The sequence below is a fragment of the Ranitomeya imitator genome, chromosome 1, assembly GCF_032444005.1.
Source record: "Ranitomeya imitator isolate aRanImi1 chromosome 1, aRanImi1.pri, whole genome shotgun sequence".
NCBI classification, from domain to species: domain Eukaryota; kingdom Metazoa; phylum Chordata; class Amphibia; order Anura; family Dendrobatidae; genus Ranitomeya; species Ranitomeya imitator.
Genome location: NC_091282.1, coordinates 738787445 through 738814676, shown reverse-complemented (window position 1 = coordinate 738814676; position 27232 = coordinate 738787445). Strand labels below are relative to the sequence as shown.

Here is a 27232-nt window from a genome sequence, read left to right as displayed (position 1 = left end):
AGGAAAAAGAATACTGAGTTGCATCCATCAAACACCATACCTACTGTAAAGCATGGTGGTGGAAACACCATGCTTTGGGGCTGTTTCTCTGCAAAGGGGCCAGGACGACTGATCCGGGTACATGAAAGAATGAATGGGGCCATGTATCGTGAGATTTTGAGTGCAAACCTCCTTCCATCAGCAAGGGCATTGAAGATGAAACGTGGCTGGGTCTTTCAACATGACAATGATCCAAAGCACACCGCCAGGGCAACGAAGGAGTGGCTTCGTAAGAAGCATTTCAAGGTCCTGGAGTGGCCTAGCCAGTCTCCAGATCTCAACCCCTATAGAAAACCTTTGGAGGGAGTTGAAAGTCCGTGTTGCCAAGCAAAAAGCCAAAAACATCACTGCTCTAGAGGAGATCTGCATGGAGGAATGGGCCAACATACCAACAACAGTGTGTGGCAACCTTGTGAAGACTTACAGAAAACGTTTGACCTCTGTCATTGCCAACAAAGGATATATTACAAAGTATTGAGATGAAATTTTGTTTCTGACCAAATACTTATTTTCCACCATAATATGCAAAAAAAATGTTAAAAAAACAGACAATGTGATTTTCTGGATTTTTTTTTCTCAGTTTGTCTCCCATAGTTGAGGTCTACCTATGATGTAAATAACAGACGCCTCTCATCTTTTTAAGTGGTGGAACTTGCACTATTGCTGACTGACTAAATACTTTTTTGCCCCACTGTATATATATATACAGCTCTCCCATCCTGAGTGTGGCCAACAATTTTTTGAGTAGATCCATTCTCAAAAAAAAAAGAAAGAAAGGAAAAAACACAATCAAAAGAACAGCCCTGTTAATGTGTTTTGGAAAACAACTTGGTGTTCATATGTTCAGGCCTTAAAAGAAGTTGTCTCCTCCTGGTGCTTTCCGCTAGGAAGACGCTCAATACTTTACAATACAAACGAATGGGAAGGCTAAAAAGAGGCCCAGCTGCCTTTTTGAATCTCTAGTGGTTTCTTCATTGTTTAATGCAGGGGTCCCCAACTCCAGGCCTCGAGGGCCACCAACAGTGCAGGTTTTCAGGATTTCTTTAGTATTGCATCGGTGGTAATGTGATCATCTGCACAGGTGATGATTCCAACCCCTGTGCAATACTAAGGAAATTCTGAAAACCTGCACTGTTGGCGGCCCTCGAGGCCTGGAGTTGGGGACCACTGGTTTAATGGTATAGGAACAAAAAAAACATCAAGATAATGCCATTAAAATGATGTCCAAGAAGACTATAAAAAAAATTTAAAAAAAAAATGTGCAGGTGGAATAAAAAAAAAACAAAACACAATCGGAGAATGACCTAAAACAGAGGTGTCAAACTGCATTCCTTGAGGGCCGCAAACAGGTCATGTTTTCAGGATTTCCTTGTATTGCACAAGGTGCTGGAATCATTCTGTGCAGGTGATTAAATTATCACCTGTGCAATACAAGGAAATCCTGAAAACATGACCTGTTTGCGGCCCTCGAGGAATGCAGTTTGACACCTCTGACCTAAAAGACACTTTGGGTTTAAGTGACTCCCGATAAGGCAATGTTCCCACCATGATCAGTAAAAATGCACCGTGTCAAAAACTCACCCAAACTCATTGTGGGCCTAAAGGAGTGAGTCCTGAAGTCTTCTGCTTGAAAAATGGATGTTGTGAACCCGAAGAGGCCTGAGGAAAAAACATGCCTCCTAAGAAGGAGCGACTCAGCTCTGCCGGACAACTTACCATCTTTGCAAGTTTCATCCCTTGCTCATAACTGATGGGCTTCTCTTTCATGTAAAGAAGTCGAGCCAAGGTCTTGGGGTCATCGCGCAAATCAATCTGGAATTACAAATAACAAAAGACTGACTGTCACTTCCCAACAGAAGCCTAGTGTGTGCAGGTCCCGGTACAAATCACCACGTCCGGACCGGCTGCAGGTCTCCTAACTCCATCTCCATAGCATCATATATGTCTATCAGGCAGGTCAGGGCAGGATTCTCGTGGCCGTACTTAGACCCTGAATATAGGGTCTGTGCCACTGTCCCTCTTCTTCACCCACTTCTGAGTACTGATGACCGTATTGTGGCTGTGTTGTCTCATCTGCAGTTGGGGTCATGAGATCCGGGGTTGGGCCCAGCATTGTGGGCAGGAGGCTGAGTTCAGATGGGTGCATGAAAAGAGTGCCCTATTTTTTACATTCACAATTAAGCGTCTAAGAAAAAAAAAAATTACCTTTTTTTTTTAATATCTTTGATCATTGCATGTCCTTAGGCTAGTTTCACACTAGCGTTTTGAGGAGCTGCGGACTTCCTCTGTGAAGCCCCGCCCTCGGCTGCTAGCTCCGCCTACTTCTGCATGCGGCCGGCCTGCGTACCTATCTTTATCATTAGGTATGCAAGTCGTGCTGCTGTATGAGGATGTGTCGTTTTGACGATGCGGAGAAAAAAAAAATTGCTACAAGCTGCGTTCTACGCTGGGCGCCGCATCGTCAAAACGACACATGTGGAAGCATCCGCATACAGCGGCACAACCTGCGTACCTAATGTTAAAGATAGGTACGCAGGCCGCAGAAGTAGGTGGAGCTAGCGGCAGAGGGCGGGGCTTCACAGGGGAAGTCCGCAGCGCTAATGTGAAACCGGCCTTAGTTTGGCATTTTTTTTTAAACCCATTGAGTTTAAGGGGGCGAGTCTGATCCAAATAAAAACGTATTTTTCTTCTCCTCTCCCACATGAATGCTCTGTTTATGTGGGGATAAAAAAACAATTTATCTAAACAAGCAAATTCCTTCCTGAAAACCTGTCCACAATGCTGTGCTGTGGACCTTCCCTAATCCGTTACATCAATTGGCAGAATATGATAAGGGAAATCACATGGTCAGTACTTCCCTGATATGTTCCCGTTATGCGCTGGTTTCACAGGTCTCACATTCATGGGCCAATTGAGCACCGCAATATCCGGACCGGCTGCGAGTCTCCTGACCCAAACTCAGTGTCGTTGGCATTTATACGGCTGTTGAGTTTGGGACTGGAGGCCCAGCGGCCGGTCCGGACATCGCTGTCCTTACTTACGACAATTTCCCAGTTCTGACATTCACAGCCCAAGTTAATGGAAGGAAAGAACTTTTATAGAGCTATGGAGTAGTGGCTTATCCACTAAAAATCTCCATTAGGATGTGGACCCATACAGATTAGAAAACCATGGCTTCATTCTTTCAGAAACAGCGTCATCTGTACCCATGGGTTGTCTGGTATTGCAACTCAGTCCCATTGAAGTGAATGGAGCTGAGCAACAATACCACACACAACCCCTGGTCAGGGCTGGCAATGTTTAGGAAAGAAAGCAGACATCTTTTTCTAATCCTAAACATCCCCTTTAAGTCCTTCCACAATGTTGTCAGCTGAACACAACTGCTGTTTAGCACAGTCTGTTTTCTGGGAAGCTCTGGACGGTGCAACTTGAAGCTTTTTTTTGGGGGGAGCGATGCAAAATCTGCATCATAAATGGCACACAGGAGGTCCTATTGGTGTCATCACCTCATTTGTCAAAAGGCTTTAGACTTCTAAAGGTACCTGCTGTACATACATGTGCAATGACTGGTATCTGTACTGCAAAGCCTGGTATCGGTTTTGCAAGACTGATATCTGTATTCTGACACAATTACGGTATTTTAAGAGCTGTAGACAGCAACTCCTTGACGTTGCTGTTGGCTCCTGGGCTCGGCAGAAGGGACAATCTATTTACCTGTGTGCCTATTAGGACATAGGGTACATGTGGCATACAAGCCCTGAGCTCTGACACCCATTCCTCCTGCACGTTCTGATAAGAGGCTGGATTGACAACGGAGAAGCAAATCAGGAACACATCGGTGTTGGGGTAGGAGAGAGGTCTGAGCTGGTCATAGTCTTCCTGTAGAGAAGCAAGCAGATTTATTCACATTATTACTACTTTCCATATTTAATGCACTTATTTTCAACCCAACCACTCATTATTCAGTATAAGTGAGTAAATAAAAATATTTTTATAGTTTGCAACAAAAAGCAATATCTGATGTAGCCACTAGATGTCAGCAGTAACATATTCATAAAGCAGCGGGCTGCAGAAATGGGAGATGAGCTGCATCTACTGCTATACTGCTCTACCCTCTCCTAGTGTATCCTCACTCATCCCCTGTAGACTGTGAGCCCTCGCGGGCAGGGTCCTCCCTCCTCCTGTTCTTGTGTGTGCCTTGTGTTGCTCATGTTTATTGTACTTGTCTACATTTGCCCCGTTCACATGTAAAGCGCTATAAAAATGAATAATAATAATAAATAATAATAATAGAGAACACGTTTCGGGATATATAGGACCCGCTCATATCAGTCCTTGTACTTTACAATATGGCCAGGCCATAATCATATCAGCACTTTTTTGTTTTTACCTCTTCTGTTTCCGTCCTCATTCCTATTAGGGCTTCTTCGCTCTCCCCTCCCCCCATTCATTTTACCATCTAATGTACTAAAAAGGGGGGAGGGAAATCCAAGTGCAGCAAAACAGTAGAAAAAAAATTAATTTCGCATTGGGTTTGTGTTTTTTGTTAGGGTATTGTGCTGGAAAAATGGAAACCTGGTGGTTATGGTTCTCGGTGATACCAAGCTTGTATTCTTTTATTTTCTGTTAAATATTTTTAAAATTAGTCTCCTATGAAAACCAGGCCAAGGCCGGGCTTAACAGGAGTACCAGGATGGTGGCAATTGGGGTCTTTAGTAGCCTCCCACCCCAACAGCCATTACAAACCATCAGCACTCAATGATCATCACCTGATGCCTTAAATATCGCTGTCAATGATTGATAGTGTCTTTAAAGGGTTAATCATCCGCCATTGGCTCCCGACATGGAGCATATTATTACATCCTGTGTCAGGTAACAGTAAAAGGGGCACTTGTGTCTTATATACCATAGGAAGATCACTAGGATGTTCGGGGTCCTCTTGCACACGCTATCCTTACACTTCCAGGATTAATGGGGGCTCCAGAGTTTGTGCAGCACCCCAGGTAACCAGTTGCTGCAGTGATGTTGCTTTTCCTTCTGGGAAGTTAATGTCATGCTCAGAGGCAATGGGGTTCTCTTCACCAGGTAAGGCACACACATGCAACACATTCTGAATCCAGGCCAGGAGGGGGAGCTCAGGACCTGGATTCAGGGGAGCTTACCTTAAATATGGATATATGTCCTGGTCTGGAGGAGGAGTTAGGGAGTAGTTAGTGAGACACTGAAGTGGAAGGACATCTGGAGCCGACGTGAGAGGCCTGGCAGCCACGAGGGAGCTGCAGCCTCTGGAAGGAGGAAGACCTGAGGGGTTGAATGTGGAGGAGCCGGAAGGGAAGGAGCAAAGGAGAGGAACAAGGCTTAGAGGGGAACAGCGATGGGACACCCTCAGAGTCATAGCACAGAAGCCGGGTACCAGGAGCCCGAGGCCTCAGTGGAACTGTATGACACTTGGCAGAACCGGAGGATTAAGAACTTTATGTGATTGGCCCACATCACGCCTGAGGAGCCCAGGGCATGATAGACTCCCTGTAAAAAGGCTCAAGCTGCCTGTCATGCAGGTATCTGTCTCAGGACAGGGGGAATAGAGGACTCTGCAGGAAGCTTCAGGCAGCAGGCATCCCATATACAGCAAGCGCTAGTTGGAAAGGCTCACACACCTCTACTGGAACAAGGGAACCCTCCACTGCCTCTGGGTTGGCCAGGCCATGCCATCATCCGTGCCTGGTGCCCTGGACTTTGGCCTGCTAACCACAGTAAACCAGGTAAAGACTTACAACTTGTGTCCTTTACTCATTTACCGGCAACCATCATCACCACCATACACCTTAGGACCCTTGGGGACCCCGCTTCACCTGTGGGAAGTGTACCATCAGTGCTGCAATAACATCCCCCAGAGGACCCCTTTAACACCGCGTCGGTCCCACTATTGACCGAACACCACAGGTGGCGTCATGACAGACTTATAAACATTTTCCCCTTAAAAGACCGTCCCCTTTAGATGAGTCCCAGGGCCACGGAGCGGGTTGCAGCCACCATGACTTCCCCTTTAATACCTGGACCCGGTACCGAGTACCCCAGGCCCTTGTAGGTGCGACTCATTTGGATCATATCTTAGCTATATACTATCACTTTGAGATGGGAATACCCCCATTTATAAATTCTAGAGCATGAAATCTGCTATAGCAAAAATGCAAACCGTGTCAGACTGGGGCATCAAGGGCCACCAGCTACACTGACTTGGGGGTCCCACTGTTCAGCTACCTGCAAATATCACATAACCCTCATTCATATACTTGCCTATATTTCTATATAATAGTAAACCGGGTAGTTTGTTAAATGATTGTTGAGATGATGCCGTTGTCTGTACATAGGTTAAAATGTATTGTGCCAATGTGATGCCCGCCAGGGCTGTGAGGTACTCTGTAACGGGTCCAGTACTTAAAGGGGGACGGTGGCGGCAACCCGGTCCGTGGCCCTGGGTGCCCATGTTAAAGAGAATATAGAAACAAAGAGAGAGGGGAGCGCACATGAATGGTATCAGCCGGAAAAGAATGCAGAAAGGTCATAGACCTACTTACCGCAGACGGTTATGCTGGACAAACATAACAATGTGGAGTGGCTCAGGATTCCTAGTCCTGTGGGGCAGATGAACGGCATCTCCCAGACCTCAGCACAGTGGTATCAAGAAGGAACAGGACGATGATGGATGACTGAAGTCGGGAGATATGCCGCGTGCAGGAGACTCCGAGTACTGCGTCCCACGTGATCAAGGACCTGCCGGTCACGTGGTGGAAGGTCCTGGAGCAGCAAAGGGCAATTTGGCTTGTCAGCTGCAGCTCCCACCGCGATCCCTCAAGGAGGGACCAGTAAAGCAAATTGGAAAAAGTAAAGCGGTCTGCATGGAGCACTGATGACCGAGGCCACCGGAGCACAGGTTAGGGGTTTAAAATCTTTAATCACCTTTTTTACCTTTTTATTAATTTTCACCTGAAGAAGACAGCGATTGGCTGTTGAAACGCGTTGTGATTAAAGATTTTAAATCCCTAACCTGTGCTCCCGTGGCCTCTGTCATCAGAGCTCCATCCAGACCCCTTTACTTTTTTCAATTTGCATGTTAAAGAGAATGTCCTTAAAGGGGTTTTGAATAAAGTTTGTGTTTTTGACACCACCTGCGGTATTCGGTCAGTGGGGACCGACACTGCTTAAAGGGGTCCTCTGGAGTGATATTATGGCAGCTAAGATGGTATAACTTCTCACAGGTGAAGTTGGGTCCCCAGGGCTCCCGGTGTGTGGATGAAGATGGTGGGGGTGTGGTAAGAAACAGGACACAGGTTTGTAGTCTCTTTACCTGGTTTACTGAAGACTTCAGGCAGCCACAGTCCAGGGCACCAGACCATAGGTACAGGCAGGGTCTGGCTTGCTTGGAAGCTAGTTCAGAGTCCCCTTTACCCGGTGAAGTTAGAAGCCTTCCTAATAGCGCGGTAGGTGTAGTTCCTTGCTGCCTATGGCTTCTGTCAAGGTCCTCACAGTTTTCTTTGTCCTCCTTTAAAGGTGGGGCACAAACCCGTATGACAGGTGGCTCAAACCTTTTTTACAGGGTCTCTATCACGACCCGAGCTCTGTGCCACTGTGTCTCCTGGGTGTTAGGGCGGACAGGTGACATGTAGTCGAGCTTTCCTGACGGTTTCTGCTGTGCCTCTTAGTCTGACACAACCTCGGTCTTCCGGCTACCGGTATCTGCACTCTGCAAGGAGATAGCTGCGACTGAGCTATTCTCCCCCGGTCTCACTCTCCTGTGCTCCGCTCTCCTGCACGCTCTCTACAATGTGTTCTTCTCTCTGTGTTCTCTCAATCCAGGAGCTGCAGCACCCTCTTGGCTGCACGTCCTTCTGCCTCAGATAAGCTGATTCAGAGCTCCCCCTTCTGGCCTAGAGTGTGAGTATGTTGCATGTTTGTGTTTGCCTGATAAAGAAGATCTTCCTTCGCTTCCAAGCGTGACATCACTCTCCCCATGAGGAAAGCAATGCCACTGTGACAACCAGGACCCTGGGGTGTCACACCAACTACTCATTTGTGGAGAGCCGATTTCTGCATGGGGGCCCACCGGAGGATTCTCCTGTTTTCCGGTGGGCCTGTCCGAGCCTGTGTACAGATAGTACTTAGCTAGCCGTAATGTGCAACTAGAAGAATTTGTGATCCAACATGTAATGAGTGCAGCAAACAAAGAACCTCATGTGAAGATACATTTACTATAGAAAGGAAAGGTCTTGGCGTTCTTATGTGACATGGCAGCTGGGGACGGCTGCTCTCATCGTGCTCGCTCCGTCCTGTAATGGCTGCGTCACACTGTCGGCAGCGATACTGGTTTCATACAGTGGGATCATTGGCGCCAGGGTGTAAGTATAATTAGTCTCAGGAAGGCACACTCGGCCATTTAATCCAGCACAGCCTGAATCTGTTACATCAATAACCTTGTAACGTCACGGGACACTGTAAAATATGCAAACAGTGCGGGAGGATCAGCGTGTCCATCCGGCGCAGGTCATCAGCTGGATGGCTGCAGAAAACGCAAAAAAATGTACATAAAGATGAGCAGCATGTGCAGGATGCCGCTGATCCCTAAAGATCATGTACGCCAGAAAGTCCTTCTACTGTGCTAACGATTTCCAGACATGGCACGCATCCTACACTGGTGATACACTGTACTGCGCCACAGTTGCTGCGAGTATCATATACATTGACGCCAAATAAAAAGGCTCAAAGAAAGAAAATATTTTCTCCTTTTAGTCTCCTTTTCTATTATTTCTATTTTGCATGGTTAAAAAAGATAAATATTTAGGGAATATATTGAGTGTGACTCCCCTCAAAATTACTTTTCCATAGCTTGCTGGCTGCAGCAGGAGCCTCCCCCCTTTTGCAGCAGATTTTTACACCCTACCCTCTTAAGGGCCTGGTCATTTTTTTGTACTCTCATTTTTTTTCCTACCCTTTTTTTCACTTTTTTAAATTTTTTTGTCCTCCCATAACCATACCAGGACTCGATTTTTGTGGCATGTGTTGTAGTTTTGAATGCTGATAATTTATCATGTAATGTACTGAAAAACAGGGGGGGGGGGGGGGAAATTCCGAGCAGGGTGAATTAGTGGGGAAAAAAAATACAATCCAACATTGTTTTTTGGGGCTATATTTTTAGTACAATTAAACACACATGCACCCGACCCAATGTCAAGCAGGTCTCGGCGGGCACAGCACAGACATCACCGGACAGGCACCGGTAGCAGAGGGCGAGTACTTGCTGGTTATATTTCACATGGGATACTTCCATTTAAGAAGTGGCTGTCTAAATTGTGCACAACCTTTTTACGACTTTTTAGAAAAGTGCTGATGTCGGCAACAAAGTTTTGTTTTTTTAGTTTTTGCACTTTTTGGACATAAAATGAGCAGGGCTTATCCAAAGGAGTGTGACTAGAGCAGGCAAGGAATTCACTTTAAGGAGTTCTCTCAATGGGGAAAATTGCAAAGTACATATAAAAACTAGCACATCTTGTGTACATCTCGTTGCCTAGCTTACCGACCACCTTTTGAAGTTTAGCAGAGGTGGCTGGTTTATCAAGGCAAGGAGTGCACAAGTTCTATACCAGTCTGAAGGTGGTCTAAATCGCTGCAAAAACAAAATTTCCTCTGCTGGTAGAATAAGAGAGTGAGAGAGTGCACAGTTTGGGCAGCGGTGTGACAATGCCGCTGATTCAAACTGTCAATCATTTAAGAGCGCACTGTTAAGCAGGAAACCGGGAGGCTGTGGAGCGGTGCGCTCTTCAAGATCAATCATGAGAACAACTTTAATTTGTGCATGAAAACTGGGTTAATTGACCTTTTGGGGGAACTGAAAGCATAAAGGTGCCCCTTACTTCTACAAAACTAAGGAATAAAAACGTAAAACTTTATAAATTTCAAAGTATAAGAGAAAGTTGTATAACTTTCCATATATGTGGTGATTAAGCTTTATTAATACAAAAAAAAGGCCAGTGCTCTTGACATGTCTATATTAGTGAAATCTTTTGTTCCCCATACAAATAACAATGCAGGAGCATCGTTTCTGGCAATGCTGCATTGTGTGATGTCCCTCATTTACTCCTTTGAGAAATGTATGCACAAATCTACATCGGAGAACTCTTGTCAAGGTTGAGTCTGACCAGTCAGTGCATCTGTAGAACTGCGGACTGCTAAGACATTATCGCCCAAGGGTAATGGGAAGGAACGCCCGATTTGTTCATACATTTCCAGGAGGAATAACAGGGGGGATATCTGCATCTAGAATGGTAAGAAAAGCTGGGGGAATAAAATTATTTTCTAAGCAGACATGCCCGGAGAAGTAACAGCCCTGCTGACTATAGTTGCAGGTTCTTTAGGTGTCAAAAATGGAAATTCCCTTATTAGAGACGGCGGCCGAGTTATGGATTATTACAACTTTTTTTTTAACACAGTAATGTTTGACAGCTGTGAAATATACAATCTGTGGCAAATACCTGTCCTGCGGTGTCGTAGAGTCCCAGGAGATACTGCTTCCCTCCAACCGTCACCGTCACTGAAAGACAATACAAGAACATGTGCGGATATTAGCCGGGGGGCAGCGCTCATCCCTCAGCAGAGGGGGCTTCAAATCTCCTGTTAGTCTCCATTTCATTTTCTGCAGCCATAACGGAACTGTACTGACAGATATCACGTTTCATCGGAGGCGGTGGCGGCGGCGGCTCCTAAAACAGATGGTGCTAGTCATTGAGTGGCGCGAGCGCAACGTTCTGCACAGGCTGACGCTGATTAGTCATTTAGCAAACTGCAAAGACGCCACCGCCGCTCGTGTACTCTCATAATTCACGGGTCCGCACCTAAAGGACTACTGATAACCCCCCAAAAATAAAGACAACGCACAAATAATTCTTAGACTTCTGTATTACATCCCGGTAGAGGAAAATCACAACATTCTGGCTGCGAGCAGTGACCACTAGGGGGAGCCATTTTACCTCCCTTTATCATTGCATTCAATGGGGGCTGTATGCAGTTAGAGCCCCCTGGTCAGACCCCCTGAGATCATTCATTTAGTCAGTGACTGGATGATATGTTGTTTATGGGACAACCTCCTTTGAAGTTCATATACACCTAACCACAGTCTGAATGTATGATCCGGAACAGGGGTCACTAAATCTGCTGTGAGAATGGAGTTTTAAAAAAAACATGTAATAAATAGTTTTTGGAACATCTCCTTTAAAAGAAGACCTGTCGCATTTCATTACTATGTTGGATTATATATATTTTGTTTACCTGGTGTAAATCACACTGTTCTCCTGAATCCAGCGTTGTTTTTCTTTTGTTCCTGCTCCTCTGTGTTCCTGAGATATGGCCTCCTCTTTCCTGCGTGTAATGTAGTCTGTTTAGCCAACTGGGCTTGGTCCTCAAAACCACGCCCACAAGAGAGTTGAGCACCACACCCATTTGACTAAAAAAAAATGGATATTTATATACAGGGAAGATTAGGCCATATCTCATGATTGGAGAGGCGCAGCAATAAAAGAAAAATGTCGTCGGATTCAGGATAACAGCGGCATTAAAATAGAAAATAAAAAACATTTCTGACATGTGACAGTGGCCAATGCAAGCAGCCAAATTATAAGCATATAAAGAGGAGCCAAATATGTATGGAGGGCAGAGGAAGTCGTATACAGCTTCTCAGCTCCCCCTAGTGGTGACTGCAGGTAACTAGAATTTTATCATTTCGCCCTATGTGTGAAAAAAAAAATCACCAATTAAAGGAAGGGAAAATGTGTAAAAGTGGGCATTTAACTGATGTTGGAAATAAATAGTCTCAGCTGGGTCAAACTTTTCTGTGCTCCTGTACCTAGTCACTGTGTGCTTCTATCAGGCTGAGCAGTCACAACTCATGGGCTGTTTCTTCATTATTCCTTCTGGAAATATCTGAATAAACTGACAACTGGGCGTTACCATCCCTTCTAAAGTGTCCACGTCAGAGTGTGCATTCCGTCCAGTTGTCAATTTTTCTATATTTCCAGGCAGAACAACAGAGTAACGACATGATACAAAGATCTAAGAAAAGAGGCTCCAGAACTGGTATTTCCTAATACATAAATGTAAGGTGAGACGACTCTTTGGATACACCTATACACCTAGATGCCAACTTTTTTTTTTAATTATCGGCTTAAAAAGCCGTCTGTATTTAAAAGGGCCATGAACAATGAGAGGATGGCTCCGGAGAACGTATACTATAAAAGGAGCTTACAACACAAAGCCATCACACGTCGTGCCAGAGAGGACGGACCCCCAAGCCATAAGTCATGAGTGCATGGGAAGGAGAGAAGAATGCAAAGCAGAAGTGCAGATCCTAGAGGTGGCACCACTTCATGGGAAGGTACTTAAAGGGGTCGTACAGTTATCACCTAAACATGTGATAGAAGATAAATATATGATTGCTCAGGGTTCGGCTACTGAGACCCCCACTGATCCAGAGAAAGGGGGCCTAAATTCCCCTGTGTGGGTAAAGCTTTACTGAGTATGTGCAATCAATTCTCCATTAGCTGTCTATTAGGCTGCGTTCACACACATATTGTGGATTTTATCCAAAGCAGCCTAGTGCCGCTGCGCTCTTTCCATGGTTTTCTTGCACAATCTCAGTGAAAATACCACAATGACACAGGCAGTCTAAGGCTGCCGTCACACTATCAGTATTTGGTCAGTATTTTCCATCAGTATTTGTAGCCAAAACCAGGAGTGGGTGATAAATGCAGAAGTGGTGCATATGTTTCTATTATACTTTTCCTCTATTTGTTCCACTCCTGGTTTTGGCTACAAATACTGATGTAAAATACTGACCAAATACTGATAGTGTGACGGCAGCCTAACTTTTCTAGAAAGTTAATGGAGTAGCGCACATGCTCAGTAATGCTTCATTCACACAGGGAACTTTAGCATCCCCCAATCTTTAAATCGGTGGGGGAATGGTTTATCAGAGTCCCCAATGATCATGCATTTATCTTCTTTCTTATGGATAAGTCATATCTGTTGATTATGGGACAACCCCTTTGATGAAAATATCCACCTCCCAAATTACTTAAAGGGTTATTTCCAAAATGGTCGAGATAGGGCTCAGCAAAGCCACATTATCATAATAGCAGGGGCTCTCGGCAGTCGGATCCCCAGTGATCATTAGGTTACCCCTATAGTTTGGATAACTTTTTATTTTGGGAATACCACTTTAATACAACTCATACAATGATGTGCTGGCAAATGGTGCCCAAGTATGGCAACCGTGCAGATGTTGTTCAAGGGAAGAATACGTTTTTAAAATGTCATCCCGAACTATGTTCACACAAAGCCTTTTTTCAGACAGATATGCTCTGTTACCTACCTGAAAAAGCGTTAAATGCTAAAAATACTGAACGCGAGCACTGCAATGTAAAAATGACTCGCTGTTCAGATGTTCGGCCTTTGGAGCTTCTTTTAAGCACTTCCAAGTTTCCCAAAACGCAAAGCGGTTAAAAAGAACTGACCTGATCATTCTTGAAGCTGCTATCTTATACATACAACGATAAAAAAAAAAATAGTAGCAGCGAAACCACTGCAAAAAACGGCCGTAGAGACGGCAGAAAAGACACTCCAGGAAAAAAACGGCCGGTGTTTTCTTGGTGTCTTCTGCTTGAGGGGTAAGCAGGTGTTGTGTGCGCTAGCCATTTTTTGAGCTATTTGATATAAAATTGGTGGCTTTCTATGGATGCGTTTTTGAAACAAAGACTCAGTGGTTCCTAATAGTTTTCAACCACAGTTAAAGGACTTTTGGAAGACATCAGCCCAAAACTACTGTCAGGGTATGGTGGGAGTTGTAGTTGTGTAACATCTGGAGACCACTGTCCCCCGTATAAGTCTTCCATAGCCTTCGGTATATGTTCCCATCATTGTTAACATCTGACATAAATTTAGTAAATGAAGTAACAATAATTCCCGAGTGAAACAGATGGGAATGTGCCTGATTTTGGCTTAAATATTGGAATCCAAGTGTCTTCTCATCCTCTCGTCCCGAACACAAGATACTTGTGCTTTTCGTCAGAATTTTACTCGCCACACACATAGCGAGAAGCTGCTGGAGACTTGGCCATTGTGTGTAAACTATAGGGGGGTCTTGTATGGGACCCAAAAGTTGGAGGGGGGTTAAGAAATAAAAAAAAGAAAACTCAATAATATAAAAGACTCATTCCCTGCTGGCTTCTGTAAAACTTGCTGGAATCAATGAGTTTTGGAGAATCTGGGATGACCACAAAGCATCGGATACATGCCCTTTAAAGGGACACTGTCACCTGAATTTGGAGGGAACAATCTTCAGCCATGAAGGCGGGGTTTTTGGGTGTTTGATTCACCCTTTCCTTACCTGCTGGCTGCAATATTGGATTAAAGTTAATTCTCTGTCCTCCGTAGTACATGCCTGCACAAGGTGCAATCTTGCCTTGCGTAGGCATGTACTATGGAGGACAGAGAATGAACTTTAATCCAATATTGCAGCCAGCATGCAGCTAGCGGGTAAGGAAAGGGTGAATCAAACACCCAAAAACCCCGCCTCCATGGCTGAAGATTGTTCCCTCCAAATTCAGGTGACAGTATCCCTTTAACTGGACACATTTGCCATGACTGCAAGTTTCCTACTATATTGCAACCAAGGCTGTGAATTGACTGTTTTTGCTCTTCTACTTAGCAGCAGCTGCTATCTACCCTGATAAAAAAAAAGTACAGCTTAAAGTTATTTTTTTATTTAAAGATTTCTGAAATTCAATATGATATCATTTATATCTTTATAATAGTCAAAACTCCATTTCCTGATGCAGAGCGCCAAATCCTGTAAGATAACCCTCTGAATGCCTGTGATCACCACTAGAGGGAGCACACTGCATATTGTACATACACTGTTATAATAGTATGCAGTATGCTCCTGAGCTCCCTCTAGTGGTGGTTGCAAGCAATCAGTATGAGATTACACTGGATGGTGGCCGATTCTAACGCATCGGGTATTCTAGAATATGCATGTCCACGTAGTATATTGCACAGCCCACGTAGTATATTTGCCAGACACATAGTATATTGCCCAACCACGTAGTATATTGCCCAGCCACGTAGTATATTGCCCAGCCACGTAGTATATTGCCCAGTCACGTAGTATATTGCCCAGTCACGTAGTATATTGCCCAGTCACGTAGTATATTGCACAGCAACGTAGTATATTGCACAGCCACGTAGTATATTGCACATCCACGTAGTATATTGCCCAGTCACATATTATACTGCCCAGTCACGTAGTATATTGCCCAGCTACGTAGTATATTGCCCAGCCATGTATGTAACAGGTTAAAAAATAAAAATAAACATATACTCACCTTCCGAGGACCCCTTGAAGTCCTGGCGCCTGTGTGCGGTGCACGCGGCAGCTTCCGGTCCCAGGGTTGGTATGAGCGCAGGACCTGTGATGAGGTCGCAGTCACATGACAGTGACGTCATGGCAGGTCCTTCTGGCATAGCATCCTTGCCACCGGAACCTGCCGCTTGCACTGCCGAGGACAGGACACAATGTCGGAAGGTGAGAATAACGTCTTTTTTTTTTATTATTCTTATTTGTAACATTAGATCTTTTTACTATTGATGCTGCATATGCAGCATCAATAGTAAAAAGTTCGTCACACAGGGTTAATACCATGACAGACAGAGGCTGCGACCAATGAATATCCGTGACAGACAGACAGAAAGACGGAAGTGACCCTTATATAGTAGATATATAAATTTTTACCATATCTACATCAGGCTAATTTGGAATCAGAACAGCAACGATCCAACTGACATATAGATATATTATGAAATGACCTCATTGACGCAGAATTTTAGAGGAATTTTAAGGTGTGTCCACCTTATATTCTTTATATAAACTATGAATTAACGACTATATCAAAGATGCTCTTCCTTATAATCACCTTCTACTTAATTTGCTCCGACACGGAGTTCCAGCCTGTGTTGTACTCCAGAGCTGCATTTACAATTCTACATGTTTTCGAGCACACATAATTCCTTAGTGCAGTGCAGGCAGTCTCTACACCAGATGCTGTAATGTCATGTTGGAAATACTCACCTGTCAGAATAGGAGACCGGCTAAACTAAGAGGGGCGAGTCGGACATCAAAGTAGTCCATGGTTTTTCTTAACTGGCAAAATTATGAATACAGCTCTGGATTATATAATACTCTTATGTTAAAGCTATCCCTGTCATGACTTCTGATTAGTGGGCTGCCGTGCAATCCTGCTAATCAGAAGAGGAACTGGGGCTGTCACGGGTAGTAGGAAGTTTGCAGAGCTCTGGTCTAGCGGCCGTGGACTACCAACATGGCGTTTGGACCAGGGTCCTGTGGATCTAGCTCAACTCTAGTGGCTGCTATTTATGGCACTCTTCAGTAACAAAGCTTACAATTCAGGATATGCTGCATGTAAAAGTGTTCATACAGTAAAGGACAAGACTCCATCTTCTTTCTGTTCCCGGTGGTGTAACGCCAACCTATTGGGCACTAATGCACATTTATAACATGGCTCCGTACCCCAGGGTGCAAAGCTGGCACCAGATCTGCCACATCTCCTACAGCAGCATCCCTGCTCATGGTTATAATCCCGTCCAGAATGGTCTGCACCAGTGAAGACTCCCTTTAAACATGAACTCCTTAAACCGGTAAATGACATCAAATTTTTCCTAGAAGCCGGGGAGTTTGAGTTTTTTTTGATGGCACTGAGGGTCAAAAGAATCAGATTTCATATTTTATGAAGCTGGAATAAAGGAATTGAGGAGCGCTCCGATGTAACGTATGCCAAACCACTCCTGCTGCAGCTACATGTCTCCTGGCCGAGATCCCAGGCTCAATGCATGGCAAAAACACATGGACCCACAGACAAAGGTTCGTGTGTCAACCTTGCATCCAACACATTATGGGCTCGCACTTCACTTGGAAATTAAAATAACAGCTCCATTGTGGGCCCAGAGCATAAGATCCATCACACATCTGGGCGAATAAGAAATAAAATGTGCACACCTGCGTGCCACGTATCCTGGTACTGTGCCGCGATACGTGTGTAAAGCTAAAAAAAAAGAGGCAGATGTCCAAAGACTTATAAGGACGATTTAGTAATAATGGGCTTTTAACCCATTATGGGAATTTATTTATTTGTAACTAAAAAGGTCAAACAACTGAAAGTTGAGAAATAAAGTAAGGACCCATAAGAAAGTTAAGCTTTGATCTGGAGCAGGGATATGTCAAGCATGAATACTGAGGCCACTAGACATAAAACTGTAGAGGGATCACGATCTCCAATCTAGTTCATCCCAATGGTGTTGGGTGAGGATACGGATGGTCAAGTTCTTCCATGCCAAACTTCCCTCAACCATGTCTTCAAGGTTTCCTTCCTCAGAGAACCAAAGTTCCCAAAATGCGTTGGCTACTTTGCGGTCAAAAGTGTCCCCCCGTACTGGAAGAAAATGACATGACTTGAACTTTCAGAGGTATTGAGAGGAGTACGCTACCGACCACGCATTAGGAGATGGAACCATATCTCATGGAATATATTCTGGATTATTGGACATTGAAATGGACTTTTTACCATACACAAGGAACAATGAGAAATGAGATTTACAGATACAACCTAACTGGTACCACTGCATTTCTCATCTTATATATACTTCCCGTATTTTATTCTGCAATAACTCTTTTATAGTGCAGAAGCCATTTGCTATACTGAAAGAGGACCTACCACCAGATTATAAGTGGCCAGTTTTTGCACTTACTTTGTTCCCTGTGCTCTCTGAGTATTCTTTTTTTTGCATATTTTTTAAGCTATGGTTCCAGAGGCATTTTTATATAGTTAGCTAATTTTTGTGATCTTTACCAAGGGGGCAGTGCTCACAGGATAATTATGCTGAGCAGCCTAAGACATGCCCTAGAGGATCCTGTGAAGCATAACCCCTTGAAAATGTCATTAAAAAAACACTAAATACAAAAGTCCATATCTCTGTAGCCGAATGGCGAATTTAAAAGATATATATAAAAAAAATAAATGGAATACTCAGGGGAGCAGTGGGAATAAAATAAGAGCAAAAACTGTCCAGGTCTAAACTAGTGACTGGTCTTCTTCAAAACCGTTCATCCACTTTCATAAGAAAAACCGTGCAGGATATAGCAAAATAATCATTTGTCTAAATCACTCTATTCGAGGTTTTGGTATTAACCCGCAGCACGGACCGTCCTGTGCCTGCACTAAACTCAGCATCGTGCTGCTCGGCCGCCCTATTCCGTACAGATCTTATGGTGCTCGCTCCTGCACTGAAGCTGGTGGCTAGGAGCGACAAGCACGGCAATGTCTAGATTAGTGCAGTCGCAGCACAGACTTCGGGCCGGTCTGTGCAGTGGGCTAACAGCTAAAGGGAACCTGTCACCTGAAACATGCAATCTTGCCTTCCGCAGGCGTGTACTACGGAGGACATAGAATGAACTTCAATCCAATATTGCGGCCAGCATGCAGCCAGCGGGTAAGGAAAGGGTGAATCAAACACCCGAAGACTCCGCCCATATGACCGAAAACCAGTCCCGCCAAATTCAGGTGACAGGTTCCCTTTAAAGCCTCTAAGCTCTACTGCCAAGTCTTGCACTATCATCATTTTTCTTCTGCATTTGGAGATAAGCTTTAAAAGTCAGAAAAAGATGCTACAAAATTACTGTTCTACAATAGTAAAAAATAAAAATGGGGCCACCCCTCACCTGGTGTCCAAAGGAGCAGCTCCCTAGTTATCCAGGTAGAGGGCATGTGTGCACCAGTGTAGACTGTACGTCACACATAGTAAAGGGAGAGGGGCTGCCAGACAGTCCATGCCTAATACTGCATCTTTAATCATGATGGGTCATTAAATCTTCCAGAAAACCGCAATGCATTGGAAATCGGAATCGGCACCGGCATTGTACGCAGAGTGTGGTTTCAAATATTGCACCCATCTGACGCCAAAAAATCTAGAGTTACACTAAAGCATTCCTATGTTCCTTCCATGGTCATATTTAGGTCTACAGATTTTCAGAGGGCCCCTTAAACTGACCATAAAGTGCCTTCTTGCCATAGGGTACCTGCAAAAATCAGTGCGTGACCACAGAGTTTTTACAAGTCCTACAGCTGTCGTCTGTTTTGTCTGATGTACTGGTCATATGGTGATCATCTGGATAACGCAGCCTCTAAGACATTACAGCCAAGAGTGTCTGATGATGGATACTAAGAATTGAGCCAGTCATACATGGGTGATCTCTCACTGGCTCCTGCTATTGTGCTGATGGGCACCAAATTATGAAATACGACCAACGTCTGGTGGGCTTTTAATATATTCATAGAGGGGGACATGAATGTTTTTATGGTCACTGTGTAGGTAGCAATTGCTACACGGATAAAGGATCAAGTCCAGGAAATATGGCAGCTGTGAGTGGAAAATATGAGCCTGCATTGTAGGATCTATTCTTTATGGTTGAAGGATCTGACTGTGTGGTTTCCTCTGCTTTGTTCTCTGTTTTGTCTGAGCAGGTACCTGTATAAATAAATGACTTTTATCTGGACACAGAGTGTGTGAGCAGCCATGTTTACTTGACTGCAACATTTATCTCCCGTTTCCCCCATTGTACTCGTACCATCATGCCCGACTTTCTGCAGAAAATCATAGTATCCTTAGGATGATACCAAGCTAAGGAAGTTTCAGGGGGCTGCACATTTAATACTAATTATTTTTGTTAAAATGGCTTAAAAACGTAATAATTAAACTGAAAAAATGCCAACTTTGCAAAAACAACTTTGATAAAGGGACATGGTCGTCTAATTAATCTGAACCATGGGTGGCATGAATGGCAGCGTCATTGCTGCCGGGTATGTTTTACTGTCTTTTGTACCTTCATGAGCGAGAGTGTCATTTGACTGCACAGATCTGACTATGCAGAGTTTGGTTGTAGTCTGTTACCATAGAAACACACAGGATTGGTATACAGAAAATAATATATTTAAAAAGGACCTGTCAACTGATTCATGCTGCCCGAATCATGGGCAGCATTAATCAGAGTTTAGCTTCATTACTGCCACCATGTATGTTTTTATTCCAAAGCTCTATGTCATGTCAAAGAACACATGCTTAGAAAAGCCGACAGGGTATTATGTACCTTAAAGGGACACTGTCACCTGAATTTGGAGGGAACAATCTTCAGCCATAGGGGCGGGGTTTTCGGGTGTTTGATTCACCCTTTCCTTACCCGCTGGCTGCATGCTGGCTGCAATATTGGAATGAAGTTCATTCTCTGTCCTCTGTAGTACATGCCTGCAAAAGGCAATCTTGCCTTGCGCAGGCGTGTACTATGGAGGACAGAGAATGAACTTCAATCCAATATTGCAGCCAGCATGCAGCCAGCGGGTAAGGAAAGGGTGAATCAAAACCCCGCCTCCATGGCTGAAGATTGTTCCCTCCAAATTCAGGTGACAGTGTCCCTTTAAATGAATAATCTGGGGCAGGCCTCTAGTGGATTCTCCCCATTCCCTAGATGCACACACACAGGGAGAGACCTTGTCAGTCTTATGGAGCAGGGTTTGGAAAAGGTGCCAGGAACTGGCTTCTTGGACTAGTCATCTGATTCACATAGTTCCCAGCAGCTTCCCCCCACCCTGCTCCCCAAGACTGAACAGGTCTCTTTGTGCAGCCAAACTCTGATTAATGCAGCCCATCATTTGGGCAGCATGACTCAGATAATAGCTTCCCTTCCCTGAAAACTCCGCCCATATGACCGAAAACCAGTCCCGCCAAATTCAGGTAACAGGTTCCCTTTAAATCTCTCCAATTATTTTCCGTATACAGATCCTGTGTGTTTCCGTGGTAACAGACTACAAACAAACCCTGTGTAGTCAGATCTGTGCAGTCACATGTCTCTCTCATCTAGAAATATGAGACAAAAGGAGCTGTCGACATAGAAGGGGCTGCTATAAATTCGCATTGGAGCATCAGGACGCTTTCTTTGCCAAGTTTGCACAGCTGAAGTGTGAACATGATTATACAAGGCAAGCGGGTAGTAATAGCAGGAGAGCATAGTCCGCGCCGTTCTCAGAAAACCAGTGCTCATTACCCACGTTCACCTCCAGTCTGCAGGAATACACACATATTCCAGCTCTTCTATGAGCAGCCGCAAGGTATCTCAGCTGCCCGTCGGCTAAGCAGATGTTACTCTGGCAGCCAAAGTGAGCAAATCAGGACAGCGTGCCTTGATGGGAATAATAGGTTTCTATTTTAATACCTTCGAGACATTACACGTGGAACAGCCAGAAAAAAATAGATATACAGTACATATAAAATCCATAAGTAGAGATCTACGTAAAGTAGCAGATATGTTGCGTTTTGCCAAGTGCAAGACCAAAGTGTGCTGGCACAATAAAGGGAATGCCTAAAACATTAAATTTTTTTCCTTTTCCTGTAGAAAGTACAAAAAGCTTTTAAAAAAATAAAATAAATTCTGATGCATTGATGGACGCAGGAGATTATTTGATGTCATTGTTTGGTGTTTCCGTTACGTCACCGTCACATATGAGCTGTAATAATCTCTTCCTTCAGCCACAAGTCTCTGTATCGGAGTGGGAGATCCATTGTGATTGTACGATCCCACACAGACCCCGTATCATGCGGAAAATCCCAGCCGACACAACAGTCTTTGTATTTCTTAAGGAGATAACACAAAGGAGGCCACAGAAGGAACCCAGAATATTACATTAATGAGAGTAGACGGAGGCAGCACGCGTCCTGTATGTCCCAGCTGTACGTTAACCTATTGTTCCCCTCAAGCCAATGTACAGTAAGTGGGTTGTAAGGCTTCATTCAGACAAAGGTATTTTCCACGTACGAGAAACATGGTTTCTCCACCTTCTTCATTCTGACAGTCCGTAAAAATCGGACCGCACTCAACATGTCACACGAGTGCGGTCCTACTTTTTCATGGATATATGGACTTGCATAGCAGATTTTGATCCAGCCCCTCCAAGGAAAAAAATTGGACAGGTAAACTGTCCCATGGAATATCATAATCATAAGTACAAGTGCTGTCTGTGAAAACCATGGGTAGGACTTGTATGGGGAAAACTGATGTCTAAATGAGCCCTACGTCTAGGACTAACTTTTTTCGGGGCCCAGATTAGTTGATAGACCAAGATTAGAGATGAGTGAACCCGAACTGTAAAGTTTGGGGTTCATACTGGAGAAGGAGATAGATTTATTTTTTTTCCTCTAAAGTTTGGGTCCCCATTGATTCCAATTGTGTTTGTGTACAATTCTGGTACCCAAACCAAACTTTGGACTACCAGAACTTCCATGGATCCACTCATCCCTAACCAAGATATAAACAAAACATACAAAATCATCACCCAAAAACTCAAATCCCACAGAAATAAAGAAGACATTATCCAAGATTGTTACACATTATCAGTCGATGCATTGGGACCCCCAGGGACCCCCCACTCCTTCCATCTATTATGTATAGATTTGAGGTTGCTTGCAGGAATCTCTTCATAGCCCCCTGATGAGGATTGTTTCTGTCTATAGAGGTTTGGATACGTGGTGTGAAACAAGGGATGAACTTGTAACTTGTGCGGGGTGTGGACGGGGCGCACAATGAAGACACCCGGCACATGTAAACACTGACACTGCCTCCTGCCTATCACTCAGGAAACACATGTTGCTGGAGATTACTGGTCAAATCAGGATTCATTTTGTCCTTAGATGAGTAGAGATAAAAGCATCAGAGGGGAAATAATAGGGATAATAACAAGTACAAGGAATAATTCCATGTGTGCTCCAACCCAAAAGTGCCGCTGATAGACTGACCAGAATCGGTTACCTTCAATTTCTAAATAGAATTAATCATTCAGCATTCACAATTCTGCAGTCTTCAGAGCTGAAATCGCCCAAACATTCCTTGCTGGCTCAATGCACAGAGGTGACCTTGGTGATCCACATTCTGGTGAGCGCTATGTATATTTACTGCACCTAGTAGGTTCCAAATGTCACCATGGCCTTAAGAGGTTACTTTTACTTTGCTTTTCAACACTACTTGAAAGAAGCTGGGGCTTTGCTTTAGTATTCAGGAATGCTCTGCTCCCGTGCCTCTACTTGCCGGGGGAGCAGTGCGCTCCTGATCAGTGACAGTTTGGAATGGTGGCATCAGAGCTCCGCTGACTCAATCTGTGCAGAAGCAGCTTTGTCTGTGCAGCATCGGTGAAGTGCAGGGACACTGGCTGAATCTCTGGGTCTGGCCAGCTTTCATGTCAGAACTATAGGATTAAAACTCCCCTCTATTCTTGAGAACGGAGAGGATTTTTAATAGCAGGTAAATTGTCAAGTTGTATGTTTTCTGAAGTTCATCATGGAATTGAACTGCAGTACCACACACAACCTGAGGGAGTAGGTGGCACCGTTTTGGAAGAAACTGTGCGCCTTCCTGAAAGGTGAATAAATCAAATACAGTTAATGTTGATTATTCTACAATTAGGCCGACTCTCCTTCTACAAGCCATCTGCTATATTGTCATTATAAAAACATAAAAATAATAAACTTATATTTCCTGAACATTTATTCTCTGCAGCGCCCGGGATCTGATTAAGGTTCAGATTATTTAAAAAAAAAAAAAAGCAACGGATACATATCGTGGTGTAAATGGCTTCATTTCCCTGACACATACAGCAATACAGGACTAATTATATCTCAGCAAGAGGGAATCGAAGCTTTGTCAAAGCGGCAAAGAATTTTATTTTTAAGGATCTGAATTGCTAGTCCGTAATTACCAGGAGTAATCACATGTAATATACCCCTTATATTACATGGGATAATTAAACAATGACTGGGTATCACTGTTTCATATGTGCCTCTGGGGAGATAAAGGGGTTTTATCATCCTTAAAGGGACTCTGTCACCTGAATTTGGCGGGACTGGTTTTGGGTCATATGGGCGGAGTTTTTGGGTGTTTGATACACCCTTTCCTTACTCGCTGGCTGCATGCTGGCTGCAATATTGGATTGAAGTTCATTCTATGTCCTCCGTAGTACATGCCTGCGCAAAGCAATCTTGCCTTGTGCAGGCGTGTACTACGGAGGACAGAGAATGAACTTCAATCCAATATTGCAGCCAGCATGCAGCCAGCGAGTAAGGAAAGGGTGTATCAAACACCCGAAAACTCCGCCCATATGACCCAAAACCAGTCCCGCCAAATTCAGGTGACAGGTTCCCTTTAACATAATATGACATGTCCTGTGAATAGGCAAATGTCTAAAATCCAAAAATCTTCAAAGTCCGTCTGGAAAAAATAGAACTTTATTCCATCATTTTAAAATTGTCATATGCAGCAATATGGCAGACCTATGCGTTTCCTCCCTTATCCTGAGTTGAGACCCCCACCTAAGTTTATAACGCCACCTCCTCTCCCAGACACCAGTTCTGCCTGGTGAGGCAATGACCGTGATCTATGGCCGTTCCACGGGAGCGAGTCTGCCACCTTCTACCAGCTGTCATCAGTGGCTCTTGTTGCAGATTATCTGGACTGGTGCGACCCTTGCGCCACTCTGGCTAATTAGACGACACCAGGTAGGAGGCAGTACGCCAGCTCCCGTAGATTGGCCATTGATCACTGTCGTGACTGATGTAATTGGACGTACAAATTGATTCCTGCCAACTTTAGGTGCTGCTAATGCATCATTCTATATGGCAGCTTGATTGGGTCTTAGACAATTCCTTTAAAGGGTTATCCCCAAAATATGAAGTTATCCTCTGTCTAGTAGCCACCTCATCAGACAGGACTGGGACCAGGGAGAGGGATGAACTCTACTAGCGCCATATTACTTCTACATTTCCATTGGGGGATCTAGGGAAATTATCTCAAACCACCGTCTTCCTTCTCGGCATTCCTCATGACGGGCAACACCAGTTTAATCCTAGATATATTAGTGAATTCTCTGTAATCTCTCCCTTACACATGATCTCATTGAATGGGTTAAGTCTCGCCATCTTTGGGCTATTACTTCATAATAAATGTGTCATTCAATCATTTGTCACCAGTGCACAATACCGGCATTAATACAGACAGTGGGTGGATTTTGCATACTGATCTAATGCATTCTTCTAGAACAACGGAGCTTATAGAAGGTCGCCATTTGTTACCAAACCCCGTCTTGTGAGTACGTACAATATATCAGGCTAAATGTTTGACTTAAGTAGGTCCGATGTGCCAATAGTGGCTCTGTGCACAATGTCACACAATGAGACGTCAGCGCTCTTTATGATTTGGCACCATGTCAGCCTCAGATAAGAAAATTGAGTTCATTTACATCTCAATTTAGCGCAGCTGGAGACCTAGGAGTGAATGTAGAAAGCTTTCATAGTTCATTCTTGGGCTAATGGGATGGCGGGTGACCCATGGTGGAGACATTGCAATGTCAGTAACAGCAAAGTAAGCCTAGACTAGATGGATAAAGGCTTGGATTAGAAGGAACAGACATGGGACACAGAATCTGGAGCCTCCGGAAAATAAAAGATGAAGAGGACCTCTAAATTGTGCGGCCATTGGCTCACCTCAGGTGGCTGAAGTTTTATCCATAGGACCATCTGCAACAAGTTGCCCCACCCTGAAGGTCCATTTACATGGTACGATAATAGACTAGCGAGTGTTCATAGGAAGACTTGCTCCTAGTCATCAGGTCACTGGTCAACTGGCGAAAAAGCAAAACAATTGTACTGTCCCCATACAGTTATGGCAGCCATGTGCACGAGCCATTAATTGATTGTATTGTATATATTTAATCAACACTCATTTATGGTAGAAATTTGACCCCATAAATGGGCCTTAAGAGAGTCGTTGGCTCAGAGGTCTCCACAAATCCAATACTCCTCTACTATACATTGATACTTCAGGTGGACTTGAGATTAAAGAGTTGGAATGATTTTTGCCCAGGGGCCACCACTGGCAGCCATATTTCTGTCCTACCAAGATATTACCAAAATGTCAGTTATATTTCAAGGTCATCTCAGGTGACTGTTTAGAATACACTGTTCTGTGTGTACATGAGGAATACCAAGAAATCTGACTTGTATACTTCATTTTTTTAAGCTCTTATTGTCAGTTGTGTGTTAACTAATGGACAGAGACTTGCTCTTTTATGTCTCCCTTACACAGCGCACACAGCCATAAGGGCTCTACTTTTCTGTAGCACATGGAAAGGAGAACATTTTACAGTTGTACTGAGCTGTGTGGCTGTGAATCCAGTCCTCAGGTGAAATAAATTTAATGGAAGCTGCAGTACGATCTGCCTGATCTTTCTCAGTCCATAGACTTAAATAGGCAGCTGCAATCTAACACCTCACTGTGCTGGAAGGCACACTCGCTTTGAAAAACAGCTCATATCTATCTTTGTCAGAATAGTGGGTTCAGAAGGTCATTGGTGAGGAGAAGTGGCTCATGAGTGGAGAAAGAAGCATATTTCTCTGATGTTACAACTTTTATTTAATTCGCTTGAACTATGGATTCTTGCAAAGTTTGTTGAAAGGAAAGTGAACATTAATAGAGGTTTGTTCACGTGATGAAACCATTCACAAGTATCTGTACAAGGGGCATTCTTCCCATAGCGTCAGACCATGTCCCAACTATGCAGCATCTCTCTACACCCGTCATCACGATTTAAGTGGCATACGCATCCTCAACGTGTATACCGTTGAATAGAATAGTGGATCGACCATTCTTCCCGATGTAACTGGCCAGATTAACCCCCCCACCCAGGATATACCTGGGGTTAAAGTGGCCTAGGCCACATTATACCCCGGGTATATTCTGGCCTAGGCCAAACTCTACCCTGGGGTATAAATTGGACTAGGCCAGTTTATACCCCTCTGGGCCAGAAAATACCCCAGCTGCTGTAGATCAGATTTTTCATGCTTTTGAGAACCATTGAGTGATATACTTGATAACGGGGCCCCAGTCAGTGCACAGAGGTCCCAGGCAGTACATGGGGGCCCCAGGCAGCGCACGGGGGCAGAGTTAGCGCAAGGGGGCCCAGACAACGCACAGGGGCCCCAGACA

The 27232-nt window shown here is 44.2% G+C and overlaps 1 protein-coding gene across 2 annotated transcripts in view; it reads right to left on the bottom strand.

The window, feature by feature from the left end:
• RHOJ (ras homolog family member J) overlaps positions 1-27232 on the bottom strand; it is a 64644-nt gene that overhangs the window by 2418 nt on the left and 34994 nt on the right. The window contains exons 2-4 of one of the 2 annotated variants that reach the window (XM_069733814.1): positions 10566-10624; positions 3754-3918; positions 1756-1851 (exon numbers count right to left, since the gene is read on the bottom strand). In XM_069733814.1, the coding sequence (XP_069589915.1) occupies positions 1756-1851; positions 3754-3918; positions 10566-10624 (320 nt within the window). Of the gene's footprint in view, positions 1-1620; positions 1852-3753; positions 3919-10565; positions 10625-27232 lie in introns of both variants that reach the window. The other variant, XM_069733824.1, reaches the window with a different exon arrangement.